Source organism: Passer montanus, unplaced genomic scaffold (genome assembly GCF_014805655.1).
Source record: "Passer montanus isolate IOZ18808 unplaced genomic scaffold, ASM1480565v1 scaffold45, whole genome shotgun sequence".
Lineage (NCBI taxonomy): Eukaryota > Metazoa > Chordata > Aves > Passeriformes > Passeridae > Passer > Passer montanus.
In genome coordinates this window covers 2,604,863-2,625,755 of record NW_024369373.1, presented here as the reverse complement: position 1 = coordinate 2,625,755, position 20,893 = coordinate 2,604,863, and the positions used below count along the sequence as shown (strand labels likewise).

Genomic DNA, 20,893 nt, shown 5'->3' with positions numbered 1-20,893 from the left:
TACTGGATATACGCAGCCGGTATCTCTGACCAGGGATCCTGCCCTTTCTGTGGGTTTGTCCTGCTTCTTTTTGGTTTGGGCTTTTTTTGGTTGGTTGGTTGGTTGGTTGCGTTGGGTTTGGGGGTTTTTCTGGGGTGTTGTTTGGTTGGTTGGTTGGTTGGTTGGGTTGGGTTTGATTATTTTTCTGGGTTTTTTTGGGTTTTTTTCTTGATTTGGTTTGTCTTTTTTTTGTTTGTTTGGTTGGTTTTTTTGTTTTGGTTTTGGGTTTGGGTTTTCTTTTTTTGCTTTGGCACTGTGACTGAGCTTGCCAGCTTGGCTTCTTTTGCTGCTCTGCCATTGGGAAGCCCAGAGCCAGTGCATGCCTGCCAGGACCAGGAACACTCTCATTTAGCGCCAGTGAGCAATCCCAGGGACTCTCTCTGCCATGTTTGGGAGCCGGGCTGCTGCTGCCCAGTCCCTGCCGTGCCTCCACAGCTGCTCCAGGCTTTGTGCTACACTGGCGCTGTCTGGGAGGTGCCGTGGTCCAGCTACAGCTGCAGATCTTCTGCTGCCTCTTGCTTGCTGCCCCAGGTGAGCCCGCCCTGCCGTTCCAGCTTGCTGTTCCTGATGTTTTCTGCTCCTTTCGCTCTCCAGAGGGGGCACGGGGATCGCTGTCCCGGTGGGTTTGTACAGGAAGCTCCTTCTCCATCCCACACCATTCCCATGAGGAAACAGGCGGCCGGGCTGGCGCCACAGCGCCCCCTGCAGCCCCGGGGGAATCATCGCCCCCTGCCTGGCCGGGAGCCAGCAGCGCCCCTGCTGGCCGCGCCCGGAACTGCGCCCAGGGGAAAGCACCTGTGGCCCGGGGAGGCTGCAGCTGGGTTTCTGGGGGGAAACTTACACAATTCAATATTTATTCGATTTTAGGTTTTTTAAATAAACATGTTTTTTCACTTTCATGCCCTGGTATGCATTTCTCTCATTGACAGAAGAAAAGGGAGCTATTGAAGCCCTTTTCTCCTTAAAGAAACACTCATTCCAGGGCGTTTTCTCCTGAAATTTCTCTCAAAACCGAGACAAATCAAAATGAAAAAATGCAGATTGTGGGGTGAAGAGAACCTGAAAAATATCTTTGTTCCTTAAAGATCTAATTTTTTTTAAGCCTATTTTTAAAAAATGAGACAAAATAGATTTTTTTTGTTGAAGATAAATTGCACTTCTGACCCTTACAAAAAAATTGAAGTGGCTTATTGATTAACTTGGACAGGACTGTCCATTTTGATACATATAGTATTACAAAAGGTTTAAAAAATTAGAAGGTATGTCACCAAACAACTGAAAGTAGAAAGATTTCAGATATTCAGATTATCTTGTATAAAAAATTTGTATTCTGTGTCCATCAGATGAATTTATTAAACACCTCACAGTGCTCATCTGAGTAAGGAACATTTCCAGCAAAGTGTAGGAGCTGTACAGGTGATTCAGACACTTTTTTCTTACTGTCACCTTCGGAAGACTCTTTCCAGCCATTTAGAGAGAAACTGGAGACTATTCCATCTGCTTTTCCCCAGTGTAATCTAACCAGTATTTATCCTTACACGTGTCATAAAATATCTGTGATTCCCTCTAGAAGTAATTCACAGGTGCAAACTTGCCTTTTAAAACCTGCACTAACTATTTATGATTGTTGCATTAATGGAATCAGCAAGGCAAGAGCTGTAAAGATCCTGGAGCATACGGTGCTGCCCATGTGACATTCAGCAGCCAAGGGCAAGGTCTTTTCCAGAATAACACCGAATTTTTGCACAGCAAAACTAACATTTCTGTCTTTGGGGCACACTGGGCAATCATTAGCACTTTCCTGACAGACACTCTGTACAAGATTTTGTGATTAACATATTGTGACCATTTCATTTCAAGAACAAGTCAAACGCTGTGGCACACTACATATTAAAGGAAAGTATTAAAGGAAAGTGCTCACTGCTTTAAGCTCCACCTGTAATAATGCTGCTAAATAACAGTAATGATCATTAGTATCCATGTAGTAGGATAGGTTTACATGGTGCTTTGTAACTATGAAAATAACATTTTGGAGTGGTAATTGGGGAAATATATACTCTCTAGGGAAATAATCTGATTATCTAAAAAGAAACTTGTTTAAATCCTTCTTGCATGGCCACAAAAAGTTTCTTGTTTCCTTGGAATTAAAAACTTAAACATGGGCACAACATCTTGAAATCTTCAAAACACAAAATACTTTCTTACTATCTAGAAGGCAGAACCAACTTATTCCAGATACCTTACATTAGTTATTAGCCCTAAAAATATTCCAAAAGGGTGAGGTTTATGTTCCTTCATTGGACTACAGCATATAAGCACATGTAATATATTATAAGCATAATAAAAGCAAAACTTTTCACAGTATTTATCAGTATTTCTGCTGAGGTACTAAGAACATAGCACCTCTCCATCGCAGGTCTTATTGTTTATTTCTGTGATATTCTTTCTATGTATGCCTTTGTACACAACTGCTTTTTGGAGAGAAACAACAGTTGAAGTGTGATCAGAAATCCCATATGTTATTCCAGAGCCATATAATCCGATGTAGTCTTTTTCCCATGTATTCATCTTGTGAGTTTCTTACCCCTCCCAAGCATGCCAGGAACCTTTTGGTCTTATCAGGCCATTACATTGCATATTCTGCTCCCAAATTGTGACATGAAAGCAGCAAGCACCAGTACACAATGCACATGTACAGCACAAGGTAATCTTTGGATTTTTTTCCCTTTTTTTTTTTTTCAATACACTTCAAAACAGATCTGCTTCCCCAAAATTTTTATTTTGTACACTGCTCTACACACTGATTATTTCAATGCACCTTTCCTATTTCCCACACCAGGTCTGAAATTACTTCACAGAGTGGTGTTCTTTTTGGATGAGGCACATAAAAGCAAAGAGAACAACTGAGATGGTGACAAGGAGTAGAAACACAAACTCTGACCTTGAAGCCCCATCTAAGCATCCTATCCTGCAGAACACTCTATTACTACTTCAGCACAAACCTCCAGGACAGGTACAGGACACACAAGTGTATTTTGATTAGCATAATTCCTCTCAGCTTTGTGGTAAAGGTTTGGCAACTTAGTCCTCTTATCCCTTTGATTCCATCATATTGAACAAAGAGCAAATACACAGCTGTTGCCATGGAGCATGTTATATGTTAACACCCCAGCTTAGCACATTCCTTCTTCTCCTTACTCCATGAATACCCAATGTTCATCTAAACACTGAAAACACACTGAAGAATGACTTCACAATGTATCTCAGTACTAAAAAATATCCATTTAATGACTGAGAAAATCTTTTTGACCTCATGAGCAGTTGACCTAGGTCTTCAAACCCATCTTTTTGTCCATCTCAAAGAGTGGATGGCTCTTGCTCTATGACTGAAGTCAAACAAATCCTAATGGTACCAGGTCAAAGAAAGATAGAAGTTCAAAGGTGCTTGTAGGAAGCTCCCTTCCAGCTGCCTGGTGTATCTGAACTCAGATTAATTGAGTCAATTCACATACACACACTTCCACAGATTGCACAGAACTCAGTTTTTCAAATGGAGATGCTTTTCTAAGTGAAAAAGAATTAATAAAGAATTAGTAAGTTATTAATAAATATTTTAGGCAAAATGTATTACAGAATCATATAATAATGCAGGTTGGAAGGGACTTTTGGAGATCATCTGATCCAACCCCTTGCTTAAGGCAGCACTGACTTAATTAGGTTGCTCAGAGCCTTGCTCAGTCAAGTTCTAAATATCTCTAAGAGTGGATATTCCACAGCCTCTCAGGACATCTGTCCTGATATTTGACCACATGTATGGTTTGTGCTAGGTATGACAGTGAGGAGAGCAGAAGATTATTACTGACTCATTAGAATCAGATTAATTAGCTATCCAATTCATAAAAGTCCTAGAAGTTAAAAGTCCTTTTTGTAAGCTCATAAACCATTTGCAAGTGGGATCTTAGTATTAAAAGTGACTCAGAGGTTTGTTATACTAAAGTGGGAATTTAAGCATCCATTCATGAAGTATCTGGAAAACAGTTTGGGTGTTGGAGCACCAACGTGCTTTGGTCTCTGAACTAACCCTCAGTTAAGAACAAGCAGACAGCTGCAGCCTTCCCCAGCTCCAGTTTGTGACTGGCATAGTGCCACAGAAAGAACATACACTAACCCAGTCCCAGTGAGACAAATATCGGGAATCAATCTTAGAAAAAACTACACTTATAAAAATATAATCCTGTAATTGCCCTATTCTACGGAGGGACATGGAACAAAGCCCTTTGCCACATTGCTGCAAATGCATCCAGGAGCAGCTGAGATATTCACACAGCCGCCAAGTTAGGAATCTGACTAACAAATAGATGGAAAATTTCCTCAGTAATATATTCACTGTTTACATATTCAATAGTGCTTCGAGCAGAGACATTTCTAAATGGTTCCTCAGCTTCATCAGAGTTCCAGTCTCACCCTGATGCTTGATGGGTCTGCACCATCTCTGAGCAGGAACAGAAGGTAGCTGCAGCACGGAGATGTGCACATGCCTCCACAGGAACCCTTGGAGTGATCTGGCAGGCATTTGGAGATGGGTGGCAAGATCTGTACCTGGCCACCTGAGAAACCCCAGTGTTGTTCCTTAGGACCTCCCTGAAAGGAGTAATGGATTCCAATCTAGAGCAACCCCTGTGACTGGAAGTAGTGTCTGGCTGGAAGTACTGCCAACACTTGGCTGAAACCTTATCATCAGGAATCATGATGACCTGAAAGAACTCAGGACTCATCAGTTAACAAGTCCTTGGCTTGAGTGAATTACCAGGGCTGACAGAGGACTCACTGAGATCAAGGAACCGTGTCCATCTGTTGCCAGAGGCAACTTTAAAGAGATGTAGGGCCTGAGGACAGCAGGAGGGTAACCTGTGTTGTCTCCTGTGATGGCAGCTCCTGGGGACTCTGCATGGCCAGAGGAGTTTCAGGGTAGCGTGTGGCCAGAGCGTGCCATGCAGTGTGGTGTGGTCAGCCTGACTCACTGCAGACACTGGGACAAGCCCAGATGTGTCAGTGCCTTTCACCCACCCTGGGAGCAAACAGCCTCCTCAGAGCCCAGCTGATTGCTCCAAAGCACACTTTGTTAAATCAATAGACATGCTTGCACACCCTGCGTCTCTGTGTTTACAGCACTGTCCCATATTTTATATGCAGATTTCTCATTAGCTGCACTCTCAGATGATTTAAGATGCATCTGTCTGATGAACATTGACAGCTTTCATAACTGCCTTTGCTGCTGTCCCTAAGATAGTTTGTTCCTTCCAAGCACCAGTAGGAAGTTGGTTTTACACTGGGCAGAATTCAAATCTCAAACCTAAATTAAATCTGCAGTGAAAACCAATACAATAATTGAGGCCAAAACTTGGCCTACTGACCCTACTCATCTGAATACTATTTCTATGGGGATAATGATGTATTATTCTTCCTTTTTGACAATTACTTCTTCACAGATAATTTTTAAAATTTTCTGTGCCATTTTTCTGTGATGTTGCTCTGGTATCCTGGATACTTAGTTGTAATATTCTGTGCTCCTGTCACGCCATTATAGTTGCCTAAAGCATGTTTCTTTATTCCTTTTTCTGCTCTACCTTTCTTTTTGGCTCTTTCCTGTATTCTGCCACCACATTAACTTCATTTGTGTAACCACAAAAATGAAGAATTCTACTGAATCCTGAAAGAAACCTTTGTGTTTCATGAGTTTTCTTCCCTTATTATCCCACTACTTTCCAAACTGCTTCTTCAGCTTTTCACTCAAAGGATCACCCCTCGGCCTTCTGTATTGTACAAAGTCATCTATTTTTAGCCCTTTCCCTTTAAAACCTATCCCTGCATGGTATTATTCACAAATTTGACTGTTACTACTTTTTCTATATGGATGTTCCAAACCAGCTGCCCCTTATTCCAGTCTGGATAGAAAGTATGAAGTGGATATATGATTTATCCTTCTCATATCACCTTATCCCAGTCCAGTCACTCATATAACATGGACAAGGTTCTGCATTTTCTTCTCCCTTCTATGTCAGTGATGGGGAGGGATCCTCCTTCACATTCAGACCCAAGGATTATTTTTTATTTGCTCTGTCAGGTATGTGTTACTGGTGTCCTGGTTCTGGCCAGGACAGGGTTAATATTTTGAGGTAAATTATTTGCTCTGTCAGGTATGTGTTACTGGTGTCCTGGTTCTGGCCAGGAGAGGGTTAATATTTTGAGGTAACCAGAAGGGGCATGGCCAGGACCCTGATGTTTTTCTGTACCCCCTCACACAATTGCCAGGGACACAATTCCGGACTCTTCCAGGGAGAGGGGGTTTCTTCCAGTCAAGAAAATGTGGTAGAGGGAGCTGTCTGGTATTGTTTACTTACAGGGAGCTTTTCTGTGTGAATTATTTATTTTCTTATACCTCTTGTTGTTGTTACTGTTAATTTTTATCTCACTGCTGTTTCCAGTAAATTGTTCGTATCTCAACCCGTGGTCTTTGCTTTTTGTGTCTCCAGTTGGAGGGGGAGGGAGAGCAGAGGGTGGTTTTAGTGGGAGTACTAAATTGGAGAATATAATTTCTAAGCCATGGCAATAATTTAAAAAATAGTTATATCTCCCTGTATGCAAGAGCTACAAAATGCATACTGCCACTGGAGAGTCTTTACACAAAAACTGCTGTTTCATATCCTAGATCTAGAGTAACTACATCTCATTGTCCATTTGTCTTGTTTTCCAACCCAGAGCCTTCATTTTTACCAAACTGTCATTTCAATCCTTGAAAATCTCTGCAAAACTATTGTATTACCCCGCCTTAGATACCGCTGTACAATCCACTTTGAGCCCTTTAATACAGGACAGACCAGTGTCCCCTTGTAGCCCCCTCTTGTCCCTCATCTCCCCTTTGCCATGTCACCTATGCAAGTCTCCCTGTTCAGTTGGTAAATCCTCTCTGAACTTCTGAAATCCCAAATCCTCAGCACCTATAGACACATGTAGTGAAGCAGGGCTTCCCAAAACCAAGGCTTTCAGAAATCTGTGCTTTTACCACTTTGCTGTAAAAGGGCTAAGAAAATATTTTTCTACCTACCCCACAAGAACATGTGGGTTTTTTTATGACAGTCGTACCAGTAGCATTTGGAAAGCAGTGACTCACTGAGTGGCAGTACAGTAAATAGTTCAAATATTTGTTTATGCTGTATTATAGCTAAACCTTTGTGTTTTTTTTAATGTGGAATCTTCACTTCTGACTAAGCTTTGAGATGGATGTAAAAGTGTTGAACTGAAGTCCTGGCCTTGAGTTGAATCTGAATGAAGCCCATATGGTGAAGAAAAATACTGTGTAAACTGTACAAAAAACACCAAAAAAAGCCATAACTGAACAAGTTAGAGAAGAAAAAACTGCCAATGAATATAAAAGAAAACAGCATTAATCTTTTTCTAATGATTTCAGGTAAAATTTTCATGTAAATTAATAATTGCTTCCTGCATTTCTGGAGTTGCTTTAATGCTGAAGAGCTCCTTTAGTGATAGTCGTATTTTTTATTTTTTAAGTATTACTTAACACATTTCAAAATCTGTTTGGAAACATGAGTATTTTTAACAAATTCCAAACAGTTCTACTGAGAGAACAGTGATCTGTTCATATAAACACTGGTTTGCTTAGAAGTCTCTTCAAGTCATGCTCCTGTTCCTATAAACTTGCTTTAAAATAAAAAAAAAATATTTAAAAAAAAAAACACTAAAATCTTCATGGTTTACATCCCAGGGATTCCTACTTAGATTTTACTTGCACATAAGTAAATAGGGAATAACTGTGCTGACTTGTACTGTAAAGGCAGAATCAGAACCATACTAGGTTGTGCTGAGCCCTTCTTTGCTGATAAACACACATTTCCCACTCTCAGATAGTAGAAAACTGGAGAATCCCATTGAATTTGGCAGAAATGAGTTGTGCCAGCAAGTTTCTTGTGGGTGTGTTCAGAACTGACCACTTCTTAGCGTAAAGAACACCAAGAATATGGTTTGTCCTGCTTCTTGCTTTCTTGTCAAGAATTATCACTGAAATACAATAACAAACTGATTTATTGTGCAAAACAAAACAGATTTGATAAATAAAATGTGCCACTGTGCTTTAAAATAAACAGATACCCCCATGTTTTTTGGCTTTCCAAAATGTTGTATGTGATGATAATGCCTGTAAGTCAAAAGGATTTAAGCTTTTATGGAGGAACAGATCCAAAGAGGTCTCCCCCATATTGCATAACAGTTTTTGATGACATGGATGCACTCTTGGATTGCAAAGGAAAAACTCCTGTTCTTCCTCTGTATAAGGAATATTCTCAAGATTAGCTTAACCTGCTGCTATAAAAGATCTTGACTTTTTCATGCACTTCTTTTGCAACTTTGAAAACATGCTTGCTTTCCAAATGAAAGCCTGAACCATTTTTTAACAAAATTAATGCATTTAGGAAGGAACAGCTGTTTGCTGTGCAGCCTATGAGCAATAGGCCTGGACAGAAATATGTTCTGTATCACAAACATGTCCAATATGAAAGGTTTGTATGATGTAATTGCCTGCAATGACAGGGACTATACTGGTTGACCAAAAAGTCTCTGATTCCTGTGTGATCTGTCAAGTTTCCTGTTCTAGGGATGGTATTAGTTTGTACAAAAACACCTTCCCTCGTACAACACTGTTGTGTATATTCTTATTCCTCTTTGCTCCAAAAGCCACAATGATTGTGGCACTTCCCCCACAGGTACAGCTTATACACATATGCTTCAATAGCCTAAAAGCCTAAAGAAAAGAAAGTGATGGAGATTACATTCTTAAATTTATAGCGGGAGATTGAAATGGCTTTAACAGACTGAGAGATTTGAGCGCTCTTAAGTTCTGACCAGGAAATATCTTTTGGAAACAAAACATGAGAGGACAGGGTTATGAAAATGGGTCCTGTTGGTAGAGTGAGCAGCAGGGACAGATGGGACCAAGGGGGAACCAGGGCCCCAGTGTGGGAGTGGAGATTCAGCACTAGGACACGTTTGAAGAGAGTCAGAAAAGAACAGAGACAATACCAGAATTTCAGTTTCAGTGAGACTGAATTTCACAGAAAGATGAGACTTCCCAGAAAGCTGGTGTAAGGTCACTGAAGATATGAGTGTTCATGGAAGCTGTGGTTGGTTCAGGCCCTCAGATTGGATCTCTGCTGCTAATGAAGGGAAACTCCCTCTGCCAGAAGGCCCCTTACACAAATGTTGCTCAGGGAAATACCGAACATTTACAAAGTGTACTTCTGCAGCAAAGTGTTGGGTCCAGAAAAGAGGGATGTGAAAACACCACATTGAGCAGTAACTTCTAACAGCTGCACCACTGCTGTAAATACAACTAATGGCATTGCACTCCTGGTTTTCCATCTAAACCCCAACCATGGAATCTCACAGCAGGACACCTCTGCAGTGTTATTGTCTCTCAGGAGGGGAACATCACAGGTGCAGGACAGGGAGCAGCAGGAGATCTCACAGCATTTATTTGTTCTGTTGTGAGTCTTTCCATGTCTGTGTGGAAGGACACATATACCCAATGCAGTGGTTTCCATACCAGTAGTTTCCATACCAGGCTGATAGGCTTTTCCAAGTGAAAATGCAGAAGTTCCAGGAGTCCCTTACTAAGCTTTAAGATCTCTTCTGATTCTAAGAAAATTGGAAAACAGAAAACAAAAAACCCATATGCTTAAAAAGAAAAAGAAAAAAAAAGAAAGAAAAAAGAAACTGAATAAAAAGCATTGTATTTGAGATTAATGGGGTGTTCACTGATTTTCCTGGGAAGATGTCATTTGATGTTTTGCCTAAGAGTAATTCTGATGAAGAATGGCTTCCCTTTTGTTTTTAAGAATATCTAGTCCTTTCACTTTCATTGTGACCTTCCAGGTAACAACACAAATTTAGTATTGAAGGGGTTTCATAGCTGGACCTGCTCCATGGGTCAGATTCTGAAGAGAGTCCCAGCAGCCATTCCACTGTTATTTTTCTAACATGAATACTGGCTGCTTCAGAAGATATGTTGCCATATTTTTGTACATCTGGAACAAATGCTCCAATTACCAGATTTTGTGAAATCAAATACAAATACAAGAAAAACAAAAATAAGTTACAAAGTGAAGAAGACAAAAGATTTACTGCTAATGAGGTAGAGTATTTCTCAAAGCAAAGGTAACAAAAAGGGGGAAGGTAGGGCAATACTGCATTTTTAAAAGACAAACATGTTGAATCAGATGGCCTTTATCTCCCTCAGAAATCTTACTGCCTTTCCTTCTTTGGCATTTTCTTCAAATACCCTTCCAACACCCTCAGGCACAACATGGGACAAAGACCTCCAATGAAAAAAAACCCACATAAACCAGTACAAGTCCTGTAATCATAGTAATGAAAGGCAGTTTTTCTGGTGTCTGTCATGCAGTTGCTGTGATGCTCTGAAGAGTTCACTAACAGAGACCATCTGAACACCAGTGATTACAGTTTAAATTGCTTACATGGAAGTGCATGGCAAGAGGAGATGACATGTATTTATTTTGGAAATCACCAAGTAGATATGCAACCTTCCAAATGTTTCTAGAAGTTTACTGATCTCCCAGAAGGTGTTTTCTGGGAGCACAAGGATTTTTATTTATGCTCTTCAGAGCTGTGAACTGAGATGAGTATGCTGTGCTTTGACTTTATATTTACAGCTGTAGAAAGAATTCCATAGGAATTATCATTTTTTAACTAAGCCTAGATTTAATTTTTTTTATAAGCAAACAATAACATTTTGTGGTTAAATAATTTTGACACAGAATTTTCTGTGAAGGAAGGGTGGTAGGGTTGTTGTACTCTGCACATTTAAGCAAAACACTTAAGTTTATGAAGCTCTAGATAGTTGTGCTTTAATCCACTAATGTACTCTTTTATTTCACATGAAGTATAGAATGCAGATATATTTTAAAGGCTTTTTATTTATGACTTTCATCCTAGTTTGTGCAGCTGTGTATAGAGCTAGGTTTAAGGCTACTTGGAAGCTAAAAAGTGTGTTGTAAATGCATTTGCACAGATGCCATGTTCTTATTCTACTTGCTCTCTTTAAAAGTATTTATATGGTAACATATCAGAACCTCAGTTCATCCAGAATTAGCCAGCGGGGGCAGGGAGAGAGAGTCCAGGGAAGTGTTAGTACATGACATTTCTAGCAATCTTTTAACTGTGGTACCTCTACGAGGTTTGTTTGTAGTCATTGCACTTTTATTAAATTTAACTCCTTAGTTTTCCAAAGCAAATATAGTGAAATCATGGATTTGGCAACTGTAACTACCAGGGTCACTTTTGGGAACATGTTACTCAGTTCTGATTAAAGATGCAACTGAGGGGGGAAATGGAAAATCAGACACTGAAGCCCTAGATATTTCCTGCATATTCTCAGAAACATGTATTGCTTATTCTAGGGGAGGATTTAAAGTATTATTTCTATTAATCACTCGCTGTCACAGAATTATTTCTCATTAAGAAAACTGATATGATTTGTGCAACCTTAAGTAAATACAGAAAGATTATTATTTCACATAGTACCTGTTAAAACAAATACACATCATTAAAAAAACAAAGTAGTGATGTTTGTTGTTACTGTGGACTGTGGATAGGGAAAATGAGACAGACAGTAGCAGGTGTGGCTAAAACCCTGATATTTATGCCTCCCCTGAAGCACTTCCCAGTGGCACCTAAAGGGGATAAATATTACTGAAGAACTTAAAGCCCTGTGATAGAAAAGGGACCATGTTGAGAGGTCAAGTATATTTGATGCTACCCTCAGATGCATTTAGTGAACAATGAGGCATTAATGAGGACAGGAAAATATCTACTCAGACTTTTAATGCATCATTAGTCAAGCCACTGGGTATTATGGTTGAACTAAAAAAATCAAGGAAAACAAACTAATTTTGGATTATACCACTTTTTTTTTCATTTTCTCCCCAACAAAATAATAACTGAAAAGAGGGTTGATCAGAAACAAAACATTTTGTCTTCAGTTTATTTAGTCTTTATTTTAGTTAGTTAAATTTGAACATTGACAGTTTTGTTCTGAAAATGCTGTAATGAAATGCTTACCCAAATATATTTGCTTTCTGAAGGTTTTTTCAGAAACTATTTATTAAATTTGACCCAATTTCATGACTACTTTTATTCTCCCTTCTCCCTGTTTAAGTGGTTGATCACATCCTCCATTGCCATTATTTTATTTCCCAGGAACAAAGACTACTCATATTTTCTCCTTTTATCCTCCTAATTGAAATGCAGGATGCCTCATCACCAAAATACTTGAGTGTGTTCCATATTAAACAACACCCTCCACAAAACCTCTTCACATGGGGCAATGATGTGAAAATAAGAAATCTGTGTAGTTAAAGATATGTGCACAAGTGAAAAAAGGTGAGGGTGGAGAGATGGTTTTTGTATGTGATCCCAAAAAAGTATTTGTCCATTCTTTCTGAGGTTCTTCCTTCAGTGGGCAAGTTGGGGAACAAAGCTGGTGCAGTACCTCAAAAAAAAAAGACAACTCTCAAATAGCACCAAACTGACACAGAGTTTGTGTTCCAAGTGCAAAGTCCTGAATTAACAGGGAGGAGAATGCATGTACATTGTTTATCTGGTACAGACAGAGAAGCAGTAACCCAGACTCTCCAGTACTGATAGCTGTGGTCTACCAAGTTTAGCAGCAATTTAATTTTTTCCCCAGGACATACATGTATGTGTTTTGCTGCTTGCTATAGCAAGCTGCAGTAATTAAGGTAACAAATCCATAGGCAGCCCACACAGAGTTCCGTGGTTCAATGTACAGTTTTTCTGGCTAGTCCCTGATAGGAAGATGAAAGTATTTTAAAGCCAAGGCTAATTTGGACAGCTGCTCTCTATAAAGTCAACAAGATCATAATAAGTCTACTATTAGTTTGACAATTGAAAGCCACACAGCCCACATGAGGGAAAAAAAATGTTCATTCATTTTGTGAAGGCTTTTCCCTCTTTTCAGACAAATTATCTCAAACTTGCCCAGGCTGAGCTTCAGTTAATTGTTTTGCCTCTCTGAGCAACCCTGAAGGGGACTGTGCTAAATTCAGAGTAAAGAGGATGCCTTGCTTTGCTTCTGAGGTGGTTCTGTGTAGATATTTGATAAGCCAGAGCACAGGAAGGAGCTGTTTGAGATGCTGCAGTGGAAGCCCTGGAGATGGAGGAAGGTGTCCACTATGACTCAGAGACAGATATCTTAGCACAGTTCCCATGTAAATGAACTGAGATAGAAGTATAATGTTTAGTTGCTAATTACATTTAGACTCCTTTGGGGAACCCACCAAGATTTCTATGAACATACAGTTCCAGCCAGTGAACAGACAGAATTAATCCATTGGTTTGCTTTAACAAGGGACCTAAAATGAACAATTACTTACACTGCTGTGATTGCCCTTCTTCAAGGTTAAATTCTCCTTACAGATTCCGCTGTTGTTCTTCACATGAGATGATTTTTTCATTGAGGAGCAGTGAAAGCTGTTACATGATCTATCCACTTATTTACTCTTCTAAATTAACAATACTGCTTTGGGTTAATGATAATGATTTTTTTTCATTTGTGAGATCTTTATCCTTCATAAACCACATATTTGAAAACAAAATTTAAAAATTAAACAATGAAAAAACAAAACCTGCCAGAGTCTTTGAAATTTTCTTTATCATAACTGATCCTCCAGCATTGACTTTTCATGACAGATATATGTAACAAAACCTGTTTGTTCTAAAAACCCTCCCTACATTCCTCACATTACCAAGTATTATTCCAATACTTAATTCCTACTGCCATTACAACATTTTTCCCAATGACTTGATCTGAATTTCACTTGGTGCAGTTTAATCCCAATTTGCTGCCACCGGTGTGTTTGGATTTTCCTCTGCATTCTCCCTCTAGCTGAGGCTTGACCAGCATCCAGGTTCCACAGTATAGTGATGCTCTTAATTCACATTTAGGGTGCAATCCAATACAGTCCATTAGCCCTTGGTGTAGAAATGTTCCTTACAATTACATTCTCCAGCACGGACTGATAAAATTCATTCCTTCAATGTAAAATCCTGCCTTAATGCCCTTTGCTATTTTATTTTGTAGTTGGTCCATTCAAAATTTTTGTGTATTTATTGAAATATTGAATTCCAAAAAATACAAATTTGTGTAAGTTGGAAGCAGCAAAGTGGATGTACACTACTGCAAACAAGATCTTTGCTGTAAAATACTGCAATTTGGTGTCATCAGTTCTCTGTTCAAGGTAGTTTCAACACAAAAAAGACTGGAGCAGCTTCTAGGGACAAAATACATGTGTGGATTCAGGAGAATGATCAGTAACAAACAAAGCAGCAAAAACCACTTTGTTGGACTGAAATGAGGTCGCTGAGGAATGTAAAGCAGCAGTCTCATTTTGCAACCAGATTTCAAAGAAATTGTGTATTCATTAATGATCTCTGTCTTTTTTCTTCACATTGGAGCTATTGCAAGTGCCCAGATTAGATTTGAGGATATGTTTATTTCTCTTTCAAAGTTTTCAGAAGGGGCAGTGGCCTTGCTGTCAAAATACCACTGGGGCTCTACATTTCACTCCTGTACTGCCAAGTCTGTTCATGGGAACCCTTTCTAATACAGTTTTGGTTTTTCCTTTTAGGTAGAGAGGATTGTAGACAAAAGGAAGAACAAGAAGGGCAAATGGGAATATCTCATTAGGTGGAAAGGCTATGGGAGCAATGAAGACACCTGGGAACCTGAACACCACCTACTCCATTGTGAGGAATTTATTGATGAGTTCAACAGACTACACGTTACCAGAGAGAAGCGATCCAGGCACGGGAAACAGGGCAGCGCACCGAAATTACTGCGGGAAAGCCGAGGGTCGTCTGTGGAGAAAATATCACACAGACCTTCTGAATCTGGGAAGTCTAAAGGATCAACACACAAAAGGAAGAGAATTAATCCATCTCATCAAAAACAGAAACGAGGATATGCAGCAAAGCCAGGATCTGCAAATGACAGGGCTGCTAAAACTGTGACTTACCGAACTACTCCCAGCGGTTTACAGATTATGCCACTGAAAAAGCCACATAATGGCCTGCAGAATGGAGATGGCAGCCATGACAAAGATTCTAGACATTTTGGGAATGGCTCACAGCAGCAAAACGTGGATTTAAATGATCACGAAGGAGAACAAAACTTGCCCAGCGTGTTGGAAGTCAGTAACAATTCCCCTGTTGTGAATGGAATTGGTATGTGATTTAAACAACTCCTCTGTGCGGGAGGGGGTGTTAATTGCAGCAACTGCAAACAGGGCCCACTCGTGGAAAAACTGTTGTCACACAAGTGATATGGTGAGAAGCACACAAACAAGTTCCACACTTTCCCTACATATTATACACTTTTTTTTATCAGTTGGCTTCTCTCTTTCCCTTTCCCACGGAGTGATGCGAAGCAGTGTGGGCTCTGTCACGAGATTTGCAGTGTAAATCCCTATGGGAAGTGAGGACAGGGCATGGAGTAGGAATGACAACTGAGATATGTATAATGCTGCAACTTTGGGTTTGTGTATCACCACGTAACAAATCACTACTCAGTTAGGTGTGCTCAAACCCAGTGGTCTAGAGAAACCAGAATTATTTTAGAATTAATACCTCTCTTGCTAAAGTGCCCTGGAAAGTGTGGCTGAATAAGCTTCAAGTCCTCAGCATTAATGCTTGTCATAGTCAGGAGCACTCAGAACAGCCAGGCCCTTGTGTCTGACAGTGACTGGACACAAAAAAGTCTTAAGACAGACTTTAGAGGAAGGTACAAACAGTCTTGAAGTGAACAAGAAGATATAGGGGAAATTTCTCTCTAATCCTCATACTTACTGACTGGCTTAGTTCTCAAAGAATAAGGTTTATATTCTCTATAAAAACTATTCAACGTCATGGAAATGAAATAGCTTCTCATTATCTATATGTGTCCAATCTTTATGCTTTGTTTGTTTGTTTTTAATCCTACCAAATTTACAGCCTCAAGGGTGTTTTGTGACAGTAATTTCCAGGAGCTAACAATAAGATGCACATTTTATTTAATCAGGATTTGGGATTTGGGATTTTGTTGGAGGGGAGTTGACCTTTAGTTTCTTTGAATAGCCTCTGTGAAGGGATGAAGTGGAGGATGCCCTGTCAGTCAGCAGGCAGCCCCAGCCTTTTCAGCCTTCCTACCTCCTGGAAGGCTTTACTGATTCCTGAGAGTCTTGAGTATCTTCTTGTGCCATTGGTGTGGGAGGTGGTTTTAATACCTTTTAAAAACAGCAGGAGCTGTTCCAAATGATTTCCCACTGCTTACTGATACAGTGATGATAGAACCTTTGGAGAATTATTTTTTCTGCTCTTACACACTGCATAAAGGTTTTCATTGAGTGATCCGCAGTTGCTCTTGGGGTTTTTTTCCTTCCTTGTTACAGTTAATTTAGAACACAGCTTTATGTATGATCCCTTTCACTATGCATTTAATCTGCTTTACTGTTGCCAATTCACCTTTTTATTTTGATTCAGTGAAGCTCTTCAAAATCTTTCCTAGTTTTCACTCTACTTATTTTGTATTGCCTTCAAGTTTTCCTCTCATATTTCTCTTCCCAGCTCATTAATACATACATTAAATAAACTAATCCTCCTTCAGGTCCTTGGGACAGGCAACTTGACATGATGAAAAGTAACCATTTGTTCCAACTATTTATTTTTATTAGCTACTTTCTATAGCCCATGATAGTACTCATTTCCTTAACAGCTTCTGGTGAATTGCCCTGCCAAAAACTTTTCAGAAGTCAACATAAATTATATCACCCTGCTTTCCATTTTCCATCCTACTGGCAACCTGGCAAATGCTCCTTGATTTGGGAAGGAGAACTGACCTTGCCCAGTCTTACTGGCTATATGTGATAGCTACTGGAATCTTTCAAACTAGGCATCAGATATGCTATTAAAAACACCCAAACTAGAAAAGTGCATGGTCAGATTTAAATGCATAAGTACTGCTGATGATGCCAATGAAATTTGAAGTTAAATCACTTAAAAGTGTATTTTGGCTTTTGCATTTTGAGGAGTTTGAGCTTATGTAAGAATGCTTAAAAGTTTCCTGCTTCTTTAAGACAATTTGCATATCTAATTACAGATGTGTATAAAGTTTTGGTGGTTTTTTACTCTTTCTAATTAAGTTTTTTTCTAATAATTTATTTTATGTTATTAGTGGAGAAGTTCTGATACAAAATGTATCTTTGAAATGCATTAATTCCCATATTTTAGAATGTTTTGTTTAATGAATAACTGAAGACTCACAAAGAACTGTGAGGTCAAATGAGCCTCTCCTCTGTCCCCACAAGAGCTAAGGAATGGCCTCCATCACCCCTGATTGAATAATCTCTGGCAGAGAGCTCTCATTCAGTGGAAAGCTGCTTTGCCTGAGCAGCCAGGTGTTCTCTCCTGGCCCAAGAGCTGATCTCTGCGCTCCTTTCAAGCAGCTCTTTATGACAGCTTTTGTGTTCTCCAAATCCATCACTTGTGTTCTTGCATTCTGTAGGCAAAAGGAAGAGATCTTTAAATCTCTGTCTGGTTCTTTTCTGAAAAGCCCATACTCAGCAGCTCTGCCAAGGTCAGAAATCCCTCGAGTCCTGCTGTGGGATATCCAGCACATGCAGAGTGGAGAAGACCACAAAGAGGAGAGATGAGACTGCCTGAGTAATAGCAGACAGAAATTGGTGAAGAAGGGTCAAAATCAAATCACTGTGTTTTTTTCTTAATATTGCCCTGCAAGCTTGAGAGAAGCCACATTTCCTGATACAGGGTCTGAAACATCAAGTGGAAGTAACTTGCACTACTCTTCACCAAGTCCAACAATTTTCTGAACTCCCTCAGTATTCACACTCACACAGAGGATGCCAGTGTGATTCTGCCCTGTGTCCCATTATTATCACAGAAACCCACACTAAATCCAGGCTGAAATTTTACAAATTACAAATGAAGAAAGTTTCAGAGAAAAATGCCCAATTTGTTGAATAACTGAAATTTCGTTCCAAACATCTTGGGTTTCAAAACTTTCTCCAAATCTGAGCCAAGGTCCTACGGCTGTGTCCCTAGGGAGCAAGAGCAGTGTGGCAGCCTGCTTGGCAGGACTCCCACGTTTAGCTTGGAGGCAGCCAGCTATGCCAGAGGTTTCAGGCAGTCTGCCACTGAGTCTGGAAGTTGAAAGCCTGGTGTGCTCCATCAGCGCTCACAGGGCTCCCAGGCACTAGATGTGGAACAAAGAGAGAGCCTGGAGGACCTGGTTTGGCTCCCAGAAGCTGTGGCTCCTGGGCAGCCCTGTTCAGAATCCAAGGGAGCAGACATTTGTGTCAGCTTTGAGATTGCCTGTATGGAACCCAAATTAATGTCAGATTCATTTCACAGCTAAGTGTAAGACTGCACAGAAAATATGTATAGAAAATTAAGGTTTGTCATGAGATGAAGCCTAGATTTGGAAAAGTTAAAATTTCCCTTCAATTTGAAAACTTGGCTGTAGTCCCAGCTCTGCTACCATTGTGGGCTTATGCTTGAAGGTCTCCAAACCCCACCAACCTCAACCAGTATTGTTTCATATTAGAATAATATTTAACCACCAGTGCATTGAACCAAGCAATATAGACAGTAATATTTAAACTAAAAGTAATCAAATAATAGCTATTTTGTTTGTCTGTGCATGCCAGTTCTGTTCAAACAAATAACAGCTATTTGAAAACCAGCTTTTGATGACTCCTTAAATGAATGTCCACCAGTCTCTTTGGTTTAGTGTATAAATCCACTTGGGTACAAGTGTTTCTTCTTCAGCCTGTAGACAAACTCCCATCAGAAAGCTCTTTACCCCAGAAGGATGAGTGTGTACCTACAGGTGTGTGCACAAAATGTCCCAGTGAAGGCCTGGGACCTTGTGGAAGTGGGGACAGATCTTTAATACAAAAAACTGTCTTCTACTTTCTACATGTCCTGCCATAAGGAGAGCAGAATCATCTATACTGACAGTTATTTAAGGGTCTGCAGATTGGAAAATATTGAAAAATTCTGTGAACAGCATCCATTGATGCTCCCAGGAGCTAACAATACTGGTCTTTCTGATGATATTTGTTGTCTTCTGTTATCACATTTCTGTTTCTCTCCAGATATTGTAATTGAGAGTTATTGTTTTGTCAAGTTTCTTGACAGCATCAAAAAACATCCCCTTTTAATTCTCTCCTTCCTTTTCTATATTGCTCTTTCTCTGTACCATCTGCTGAAGAATTTCTGCCTGTCATGTATCACTAACCACTGTTTTTCTCCATTACAAAAATCTTTGTAGTCTCAGGGTACTCTTGATTTAAATACTCCTGTGACTAAGTCACTGCTTCTTCTTGATTTTTTTGCTTATTCTGTTTTATTTCTTCTGAAAGAATACTGGCAGTAAAAGACAAGCAAACATGCTTGCTCTCTCAGTTTGGATAGAAACTCATTGCTTTTAGATATCTTACAGATGCTCCCTTAGCTGGAGAAGTCTGAAATTATTAGTAAATTATCAACAGAACACAGCTTTTACGTATGTACAGTATTAACCATTACCCACAAGAAAGACAGAAAAGAGGCAGTTAAAGGCTGTTGGGAAGACTGAGGAATGCCAAGCTGCTTTACCAGGGAGAGTGAGGGAGCATGGCTTATTTCACCTAGAAAAATTAAAGCCGCAGCTCCATCATCCTTTCCATTCAGCATAAATGCATACTGCTAATAAAAGCAGCAGCCCAGCTCTCCTTCCCATGACATCCTGATTGTTATTCCCCTCCCTTCCTCTGCACCAGTTTTAATACTTTTGAGGCTACAAGGTGAACAGCATCTGTTTGAAAATTAACCAGTTTTGCAGGGTGAGTTTTCAGCCAGAGCAGATCACCAGGCCAATTCGTGGTGTGGCTGCTCTTACCAGTAGTGGGGTTGTTGTGGAGGGTGGTGGCACAGGGACTGCACCAGTAAACTGGCTCTGATGAAACACTCAGAAAATATAGATCTGAAAATAACAGGGGCTTGAGGTGTCCTCCAGCAGTGGGCAGAAGCAGAGGAAGCAGATGTGGAGTTCCAGGTCCCCCAAAGCACTGAGGGTCAGTGCGATCTTTCCTCACATTCTCCCACTCTTTGTCTGCCTCAGCCTTTTAGAATATCAATTTCTAATGTGTTTTCTGCAGTGCCTGGTAGAACGGAACCCCAGTCTCAGACCCTTTGGCAGTGGTGCAGTACTGTAGAAGATGCAGGGATGGGCAGCTAAAATGAAGAGGATTACAGGAATATAAAAGGCTGGGAGAGGGGGTGGCTGAGGGGCAGCACAATCAAAGTTTACAAAATCATCAAGGCCTCAAATATACTAAATGCAGAACTGTTGCTCCTGAAATCCTTTGATAGCAGAACTGGAGACCACTCACTGAAACTGGTGGAACATCAGATAAAAGCACAGATGAAAGAAAACTCTTCTCTCTGTAGTGGCTACCCAACTTCTCAAACTCATACCACAGGAAGCTGTGGAGACAGACAGCATCAACAGGCTCAGAAGGGGATTAGAGAAATCCATGAAAAGGTCCACAAGCAAACACTGAAGGAAGCAGGAGAGATGAGCCCTCTCATATTTCTGCACAACACTTAGGGATGATACTATGGGAAAGGACTGCAGAAAGCAACCAAGCTTGCATTTTCTCCTTAAATAGCATCCTTTACTGCCCTCTTTTACTGCCATTCTTGGAGA

The 20,893-nt window shown here is 40.1% G+C and overlaps 1 protein-coding gene across 1 annotated transcript in view; it reads left to right on the top strand.

Moving 5' to 3' along the window:
• CDYL2 (chromodomain Y like 2) overlaps positions 1–20,893 on the top strand; it is a 59,867-nt gene that overhangs the window by 17,494 nt on the left and 21,480 nt on the right. The window contains exon 2 of the mRNA XM_039721418.1: positions 14,778–15,372. Within this exon, the coding sequence (XP_039577352.1) occupies positions 14,778–15,372 (595 nt within the window). The remainder of the gene's footprint in view (positions 1–14,777; positions 15,373–20,893) is intronic.